This window comes from Zingiber officinale, chromosome 2B (assembly GCF_018446385.1).
Source record: "Zingiber officinale cultivar Zhangliang chromosome 2B, Zo_v1.1, whole genome shotgun sequence".
In the NCBI taxonomy this organism is placed as follows: domain Eukaryota; kingdom Viridiplantae; phylum Streptophyta; class Magnoliopsida; order Zingiberales; family Zingiberaceae; genus Zingiber; species Zingiber officinale.
In genome coordinates this window covers 66,089,250-66,099,136 of record NC_055989.1, presented here as the reverse complement: position 1 = coordinate 66,099,136, position 9,887 = coordinate 66,089,250, and the positions used below count along the sequence as shown (strand labels likewise).

Genomic DNA, 9,887 nt, shown 5'->3' with positions numbered 1-9,887 from the left:
AAAAGCTAATTGAGTAATTATATATATATATATATATATATATATATATATATATATATATATATATATATATATATATATATATATGATGAATTGTGTTGCCCAAATCTAATTGTTTTTTTTTATGAAACAAGCTCTGTTACTGCAGTGGCTGTTAAGTAATTTTGGTACCATTTATTTAGAGGGAGAAAGAAGCGCGGTAATGGTCGAAAGATTAACTGCGGACGAGGAGAGAGAGAGCGTGGTTCAGAGGGAGAAAAACAGTGGCGGAAAGAAATAAAAATCTGAAAAAGAGAGATCGAAGAAGAAAAACAAACCCTAACGAGATCGGCGTGCTCCCTCGATTCTTTTCCGCTCCTCCAATCCTCTTCGCTTTTCAGTCCAGTCCAAATCTTTGCAATTGTCGGCTCGCTCGGCTCCTCAACCTTTCGAATTGTTAGAAGGTTGGGTGCTGTGCTTTTCCACGGATCCACCGCCGGATCCCGGCTTCAGTCGCTCAATGCGGCGTCGGGGAAACTGGCTGGCTTGGTCGCGTAGCCTCGTGGTTGGTGCAGAAGCCCTAAGTAGGGAGCTGCCCGAGGAGGGGAAGGAATGATTAACTCGCTGGATTTGATGCGTTTAGAAAAGGTAACTTGGTTTCTTGTTTTTTTTTTTTCCATAATGCTTTGGCTTGTTTTGTCCGGGCGTTGGCAAAATTCCGACGGAAGCTTGAATTTTGACGTAGAAGGTCAGTTCCGCGCATGATTTGGCAAAGGGTTTGTCGACAGAAAAAAAAAAATCATCTCTGCCTTTCTTCTTAACCATTGTTCTGTTGCTCGCTTATCAAACGAACACAGCATGTGTTTATTATGGGCTGGCGCTATGCATTAAACAGTCCACAATAATAAAACCGCCGAACATTTGGAGTTTTAGAATTGGCCCTTTGCATCAAAACATAGTTTGTTTCTTTAGTGCTGTTTTCGAACGTTATTAACTGCAAGTTTGATCTGCAGGCTGTTGAAATGCTGGTGACTAACTCATTCTGGATGGGAGGTTCTATGCCATTGACTTGTTTCGGCATCTATTAATGAATATTAATTTTCTCTGCAAAAAGGGGGCTAGAAGACTGAAAGATGCCTTCTTCACCATCACCGAGGCGCTCCCCTTCAAGGGAGCTTAAAGTGGAAAGTGCCCATAAGAGGGGTGGTCACAGTTTGGAGGCTAGATATCCTCTCAAGGCCAAGGATGATGATCTACTTCTGTTTAATGAGGTGCAGAACTGTGAAAGAGACAATTCCTTACTACACTCCTCTGATGATTTTGATGAATCAATATGTATGTTCTTACTCAGCCTTTGATTTCTTGATTGTATAATTATTTCTTTAGCATTGTAGTTTGTTTTCTCATGCTGATTTGTTAGCTGCTTCTTTTGCATATGATCAGCAAAATTGAGATATTTTTCGAATATCAATCTTGGGACAACCATACCAACACAAACAGAGAGCAATGATCTACTCAATGCAGATGGTGACAAAAATGACTATGATTGGTAAGCTCCTCTTATAAGCAGGATTGTTTATTGGCATTACGACAATTTTCGAACCTCTCCAATTTATGTTACAAAGAGGCCCTTAAGTGTTTTGAACGTGGAATGGACTATTGCTATGTTTGTCCTGAGTGTGACATGTGTAATCTGAAGTAATTGTTGGCTTTTTAGCCTTTATGAATTGAGCTTGTTGCCGTTTGATTTAGTCTAAACCTGATCTCAGCGATGAGATAAATGGCTCTACTACATTCTCTTTGCAGTTTATCTGTGTAGTGCTACTGGTTAATTGCTCTCAATGCAGGCTTTTGACTCCTCCTGAAACTCCTCTTTTTCCTTCACTGGATGATGATGTGGATGTGTCACAACCTATGAATTCATCTAGAGGCAGGACAAGAAGTCAATCTATCTCAATTTCCAAAACAACCATGGTATAATTTCCTTTTGTGACAACATATTATGTATGAACCTAGTTTTTTTTATTATAGTCTTCCTATTTTGCTTGGATTTTTAATTTCTCTTCTTGTAACAGTCTGAAAAGACTCCAAGGCCAAATAGAAGCAGTGAGAGTCCGCATCGATTAAGTTCATCTCCTCGATCTAGCTATAGTATCTCTAATATGAGAAGCAGGCCTACTTCAGTTACTTGCTCAAGCCCATCTCCAGTTCGACAACCTGCAACATCCTCGTGGAGATCTTCTACACCTCCAACAAGATCTTCACTACCTGCTCCAAGGTCTTTGACTCCAACATCACGGAGGATAAGCATGGATTCATTCACGGGTAAAAGGTGGACATCTCCTGTAACTGTTAATCGAGGAAATTCTGTTTCACCGAAATTGCGAAGATGGCAAACAGACCTTCCTGGTCTCACCACAGATGCACCACATAACCTCCGAACTTCTTTGACAGATCTGTCAGCAACACGCTTGCATGGTTTGTCTCCAATATCTAGAAATAGAAGGTGGTCTACATCAAATTATCGAAGGCACTCGATATCACCAACTTCTAAAAGTGTAACCTCATCATTCAATAGCGGAGACCAATTTAGCTCTATTAGCAAGCAATCTGCAACATCTTCCAATGAAGATGATGCTGAATCACATTCTTTGATAGGAGTTTCTTCTAATGTATTTGCCACGAAAGAAAAAGATTTTGCACACACTAGAGCTATTGGATTCTCCAAGAAACCTTCAAGGTCCCCCTCTTCAAGTTCTGCACCAAAGAAATCCTCTGATTTGGCTATTAGACAAATGGTAAAATGTCATATGTTTATCCGTTATGACTGCTCTTTTATTTGCACATATATTCTTGAATGTATTTTAATCCTTCACCCTAGATTTTTGTTAAAATGATTTTTTTGCATGATTTATTGTAAAACTGCTGCTTCTATGGTAAAATTATCCTGTTTTTGGTATCTATGGTGTTCTGATTGTCTTGTAAAAATTGATCTATTTTTTCTGATGAGCCTACACATAAACCATTAATGTTGATTGAATTGATAAATCTAATACTAGAAAAGAAGGGAGATGTGAAGAATAATAGTATGCCTTATGTTAGACTAGACATGTGCTTTAATTATTCTTATTCTTATCTTTTAACAACAAAAATATAGATAATTCATGTTGAGCTGCTAGCTATCAATTAGTTATATGTTTTTTTATTTTTATAGCTACAAATTATGTGGCGCACAACAAATTGCGCATTATTAATTTTTCATATCTTATTATGGATTTTTCTTTTGGTTTTGGATAGACTCTTTTATACATATCCATTGTTACTATATTTAGGAAAGTGTTTAAATTCTGAAGCCTCACAGCGTGCATAATGTGGGTTAGAAATAGGGAATCGTGTTGCACCTTTATTAATCTTTGTAATGTGGAGTACGCCTATATTAGTTGGAATATGAAAATGCTTGCTTAATGATAACCAATCTTCACTAACAGTATCTCTATCTCCTCATGTCTCCTCATGTTCCATCGATGTTGACTGAAAAACATAAAGAATTTTAAACTTTGCCTTAATGCATTTCCTTCAGTTGCCATTTTTAACAGTATTTTCTTTGTTTCAATTGATACAGGCTGAGATAGAAGGAATGCCATACCAACTGTATGATATCAGTCTACATACTATATCTCTATCTTTTGTTTGTGTGGACAGAATTTCAGTTTTGAATGACAGGCATAATGTTAAAATTTATGGCATGCCGACTGAAAAATAAATTTTAAACTTCATTTGATGTACTTTAAAAAGCTAAGCAAATTGCCTATCCTAGCATGTAATCATAGTAAACTATTGTAGCTTTACCTAGTTAACATACTATGGATAAAGAAGTCTGACTAAATACTGTCAGTAGTTATATAAAAATATGTTATTTGATTTGATAGCTCAGTATAGAAGGTGGATGGTTGGAATGTAGAGAAACTTATGTAGTCTTATGCAATCAACATATGCCCCTTAGTTTAAAAGGAAAACTTTCTGAAAATGTCAATATCATTTTTTTACATTTGGTCAAAATGAGTAAAGAGTAAAATTTCAAATTCAGCCAATCCCACTTGTTCTTCCCCCTAGAAAAGAGTCAGGCTTAAAAAATGATAATAAAGTGCCTTTGAGCAACTAGGAGTAGCTTTAATATACAATAAATGACAGAAAATGAATTAAGATGGCATAAGTTGGGATGAACATGTTTGAAAGGACCAATATATTTTATAGTCAGACAAATCGAATTGACTATAGCAAGGGTAGAGAGAGAATCAAGAAAAATCTGCTTAACTTAATTTTAACTTAAAATAAATTTGAATATTTCTAGTGTATATATATGCTCTAGCATAGAGTTCAGTGTAGGGATGAAATTCCTTTAGTTGACCTTAAAGTTAATCTGAATATTACTAGCCAAATATTTTCCCTAACATAGCGATTAGTGTTGGAATAAGATCCATATAGATGATCCTATATTTCTGAGACTTGTGACTTGTTAGAAATCTTAGCGATTATTCTACTTATGCTATGTTCATTTCTCTGATTTTTTTTTCTATTTATTGAACAGTCTAGAGTTGTGCTCATCTTTGAACTCATAGAAGTTTCTATTTACACTAAACCTCTGTAGGATCACCATAAAGCACCACAAAATATGTTCAGGCCATTGTTGTCAAGTGTTCCTGCCACCACATTTTACTCTGGAAAGCCAAGCAGTGTACATCGGCATATGTTCTCCAGGAATTCTTCACTTACAACCAGAAGCAATGCAAGCTCTGAACTTGGTACTAGTGTGGCTATTGATTTACAGGATAGTGATCATGATCGAAGTGATCTAGCTGGCGAGTGCGATAGGACCAAGGCCACCAGGTTGCAAGAGGATGCAGTAGATAAATTAGGTGAGATTGGTGAAGCTACTTGCCATGACACTTCTGTTGTGAAATGTGGAAATAGTATTGAAATCATTGACATGAGTATGTTCAACGAAGTTGAAACCAAGTTGGACAAATCAGCAATCAGTGGCGGTGTCGCAGTAGATACTGTAGCTTCCCAAGGTTCTTCATTTGTTGTTGAGGTTTCAGGGAATTATGCTTCTGAAAATATGACTAGATGCTCAATGTGTGGAAAATATTTTGATGCCTTGGAAATGGACAAGAATGTCTGTCAAGAATGTTCAGTACCGTATTGTTTGGCAAATTCCAAGGAACCAAGGAATAATGTTCCAACCCAGGAAATTGTTTCTGTTGAAAACTTAAGTATTTGCTTGAACTGTGGAAAAAACTTCATAGTCAAGGATATGATTTTGGATACGTGCCAAGAATGTGATGCAATATATGGGTTGATGGCCTTGAAAGGTTCTGGAACTACGCAAGTTACAACCCAGGACGAGTCTGATGACAAGCTGGGTCATGGGACACAAAGGGAAATGACATTGTCTTTACTACATGAGAGTAAAGATCATTTAATGCCCAACCAACAAGGCCGGTTTAGTGAAAAAGTAGAAGCTGATTTCTCTGCTGACAGTGGATCATACTTGAGAACTGACAAATGTGTGGAGAATCCTTCTAAACATAAAATATTAAATTCGAATGAATTGGATGATCCAGAATCCTGTAGTAAATGTGAATATACTCGATCACAATCAACTCCCCATCATCTAAGTGACAAGGTTGGCAACCCTGAGGGCGTAGGCATTGCAGTGCTCCTAGTGAACAGGTCAAGCAGCATAAAATGGCCTCTTGTGCGAGGAAAGAGTGTTTCTGCCACAAACATTCTTTTTCCGGAGCCTTTCTATGGAGGAACTGATTTCAATGCCATGAAGCGCAGCCTTGGGAGGGACAGTTCTTCTGCTTCTTCCTCTATTGATCTGGGGCCATCTGGACAAACATACAGGAACCTTCTGCACCAGTTAAGCTACCAGAAGGATGATATTGACAATGCGAGCTGTGCATGCCAAATCAGCGTCCATTCTGATTCAGAAAAATTTACTGTCATTGATAAACCAGTTTATCCTCGAATTCAAATGGAAAAAGTTTCTTCCTTCGTTACATTAGATCTTGAAAATGAAGTGGAAAATAAAATTTCTGATGTTCAAAAGCTTGACAGTCTTTGTGGGAAGTCGGATTTAAGTATTTTAAAGCAATCTGCTATTGGCACAGATGTATCATCCTACACTAGTTCATCTTTGGCATCGAGTGGCATATTACTAAAATTGGGCGAAGAAAATAGTCTTCAGCAGGATACTCATATAGCAAGCAATCCAGGTAGAAGAAGCCCTGTTGCTTGTGAAAACTTGGATGAAGTTTGTTTTTATAACAGCGACAGGAGCAATGAAGAGATTGAGAGGCTTGCTAACCAAGAAGCATCTTTAATTGAAGGCATTGCAACAACTAGCTCGCCTCTTATAATCTTAGATCAGCAAAGTGAAATGGTAAGCTGCCTGGATGCACAAGTTGATTGTACCCCTGCTGTAGTTACAAGTTGTATGGAGGGTTTCCAAGAAGATTGCATTTCAAAAACAGTGGACAAGGATGTGTTGCTCTCTGAATTGGAATCTCAGGACCAAACAGTTGGTATGTTGCAAACCTATTAATCTATTATTTGACATTTAATGATGGTGACTTTTATCTTCTCTTTATGTGGTTACTATTGATAGTGTATTCTCCTTGTAAATTTTTTGGTCTATTGTTGGACATTCTCCCACTCCATGCTTGATAACTGCAATTTGCTAACAGATATGGATTTGTTAAGCCATTATTATTATTCTTATTTTTCTCGCTTTCATTTATTTTATCTGACTACTCATGTAAGCTGTGACTTGAGGCACATGATCATTGTGATAGTAAGTCAAGAAGCCAGCCTATAGTTGAAAAGTAAAATTCAGATCCTTTTATTTTATGAGTGCTTTGAGTTTTTGGTGTCCAAATGAATGGTTTTAATTGTTAGGCGGTTATTGGGACCTTTAATCATTTGAATTTCTTTCTTCTGAGAGGATAATATTCTCATTTTTGGACAAAACTGAGTACTTTAGGTCCAAGGTGTGCTTCGAAATGCTTGTTGATCACATGCTTTCATAAACAATTATTTATAATCGCCTGCATTTCTGCATATGTTTTCCATGATAAGAATTTGTTGGATCATTAACCTTTCATTCTTGGAACTTGCAGGAGAACCAGTTGTGACTGCCGAATCTCTGAGAAAACAAATGCAAAGGTGTTTTACACTGGAAGAAGCCATGGATACCATTCTCTTCTGCAGTTCTATCGTCCATGATACCGCCTACAAAGCTGCAACTATTGCAGTGGACAAGGAATTCCCTGTTAGTGAGCCTTCGCCTAAGCCAATTGCATTCCTGGCAAATAGTGTTCCTGGTCATCAGGATTTCCGAAAATCCATTCGACATATGCGGAGCCCACAAAAATTTAAACGTAGGAAGCCAGAAGTGGCTGATAAGCTATCGTCAGTTGAGATAACCACATTGTGTGATAATAAAGTCCCAGAGACAGATGACAATGCAAAACCCCCAAAGCTGGAGTCCAAATGCAACTGCACGGTAATGTAAGGAATTCGTCATGCGCAAATTCAATATTGTCGATCTGATTCTCTCTTCACTACAGTATAGCACCAAGTTCAGTATTTTTTTCTGGGAAGACATGATTGTATATTTCAGAGCAGTGCCGTATTTCCTTCTATCTTGATTTATTCTTACGACGACTAATGTCCTCGGCAACAGTTTCTGAGAGGAATGGGGCAATGGTGACTGCTGAGATTTTTTTCCTTCTAGCCTGGTGGTGCGGATGTTGGTGCTGGTTTCTTTCTTTCTCTCTCTCTTGTTTTTGAGGGATGCACTCGTGTTTTTTTTTCACTTGTAAATTTTGTCATTAGTGTGGTTCTCTATGGCCTTTGAATCTATTGTTGAATAAAATTTTATGCTTTTTTGCATCCATTTTTTTCAGCTGGTCATGGCCATTAACTGTTAATCCTGAATTGGTGTGGGAATATCATTAGTGATCTTTTTTAGGGTAATGATGCAGCGGAATAACTATTGAATCCATTTGATTCACACATGATTATTAGACGTGACTATTAAATTCGTTGATTTATAAACAAATATTAGAAATAATCTTCTAAATTTATTGATTCACACACAATATCAGGAAATAAGATATTCAAAAATTACTTGAAGCTTTGAGGAAAAAAAAACCGGAGTGGTTAAATTATTATTGATAAAAAATTGTTTAAAAAAAAAATAAAATAAATCTTAATATATAGACCTCAATTCTTAACTTGTAAAAAAAAAATCCTATCAAAAAAAAAAAAGACTCACAATCTTAAAATATCTAAACATATTCTAAATATGAAAAGAAAAAAAAGATAGAAATTATTAAAAATATTTTAAATACCAAACTCGATAATAATAATAAAAAATTAAAATTACTTTCTCAATTTACCCTTCTATCTGTATTATTAAAATTATTTTCTTAATTTGCTCTTCTACCTATATCATTAAAATTACTTTCTCGATTTACTTTTCTATTTGCATCACTATTTGCATTAGGTACTAAGTATCTATCGGAAGAGTTTCATTGATTAGGACAAAATTTTAGATCAAGAGTGTGCTTGATTATGAAGATGGTGCTTCACTAAATGCTATATAATTCATTAGGTGGTGTTCTTTAGCAGAGAGGAAGTATGACGCTGGGTAGGATAGTGATTATCATGTGAGTTGATGAGAAATAGAAATTGAGAAAAAGATAAGAGAAAATCTCCGTCCTTCGATTTATTTTAAAAAATTATTTAATAATCAAGAATAATTTCTCAAATAGCTAAACACATATTTATATAGACTTAAACCCTAAGACCCAAATAAAGGAAAGAAATAGTAATATATATACTACAATTCATTATTTTTTAAAAAGAAAAAATTATTAACATACTCACAATTCTAAAAATCCTAGACAGACTCAAAATATAAAAAGATAGAAATAAAAAATACTTTAAATACCAAAAAGGTAAAAATTATGAATAATAATAATAATAATAATAATGAGTGAATCCTTCTGCATCAGTCGCTCGAGGTTAAAAGAACTCATTCTCAAATTTAGAGTAGTTTCAGATGGTAGCTCATGAGGAAGATCATCTGACACCAAATCGATAAAATCTACTAGCAGTTATTGGACTTTAGGAATTCTCATCATTCCAGATGATGAATATAGTTGTGCTAGAACTGGGACGACTCCCCCTTCAAGTTTATTGATATCATACATTAAAATTTTGAAATTTGTTCATAATGTCTAATCTTGAGATTTTCTTGGCTTTGTTTTTCTTATGTTCCATAGCATTAATTTTTTTTTAAAAAAAATTGTTCTCTGCAACCTAACTCAAAATAATTATTTTTAATTACCAAGCATATATTCACCTTTCCAGACAAATTTAAGTGGTAAAAATCTTTGAAATCACGGGTGCAAATCCCATACAATATCTCACTTTCAAAGAATGATGATAATGCTAGTAACAACAATCAAAATGGTACTCCAGGAGGAAGATCTTCTGGAATAAATTCAGCATAGTCTGAAAATAGTTATTGTACCTCGTCAACTCTGTCATAATTGTAAATCGGTTCTCAAATCTCTTCGATCTTGCTTTCTAGGTCTTCCTTAGATGGTCTACAACCAGTTGCTTGATATAATTTGATAAAAGGTTCAGAATTATTTTGCTAGACAGAATATGAATCTGAAATGAATAAAGTATTATCATCAAGCACTTCGTCCACTCCATAATCGTCATATACCAACTTGCTAATCACCTTAGTCTCATCTCTTATTTGAGATCGAGATTCCTCTTCAATTGCTTCTAAGTCAAATTCCTCCTCTAAATCATCTTCAAATCCT

General features: G+C 35.7%; 1 protein-coding gene across 1 annotated transcript; it reads left to right on the top strand.

The window, feature by feature from the left end:
- The first annotated feature begins 206 nt into the window (after positions 1-206).
- On the top strand, positions 207-7,942 carry LOC122045754. Its single transcript, XM_042606114.1, has 7 exons — positions 207-627; positions 993-1,314; positions 1,423-1,528; positions 1,827-1,953; positions 2,055-2,777; positions 4,628-6,569; positions 7,164-7,942. Exons 2-7 carry the CDS (start codon positions 1,113-1,115, stop codon positions 7,556-7,558), a joined length of 3,495 nt encoding a protein of 1,164 aa, XP_042462048.1. The 5' UTR covers positions 207-627; positions 993-1,112; the 3' UTR covers positions 7,559-7,942.
- Positions 7,943-9,887: the final 1,945 nt, after the last annotated feature.

Coding starts and splice junctions, on each gene's coding strand:
- LOC122045754 (XM_042606114.1), top strand. CDS start 1,113: ATGCCTTCTTCACCATCACCGAGGCGCTCCCCTTCAAGGGAGCTTAAA. Junction 2,778..4,627: donor ATTTGGCTATTAGACAAATG/GTAAAATGTCAT, acceptor AAACCTCTGTAG/GATCACCATAAAGCACCACA. Junction 6,570..7,163: donor ATCTCAGGACCAAACAGTTG/GTATGTTGCAAA, acceptor TGGAACTTGCAG/GAGAACCAGTTGTGACTGCC.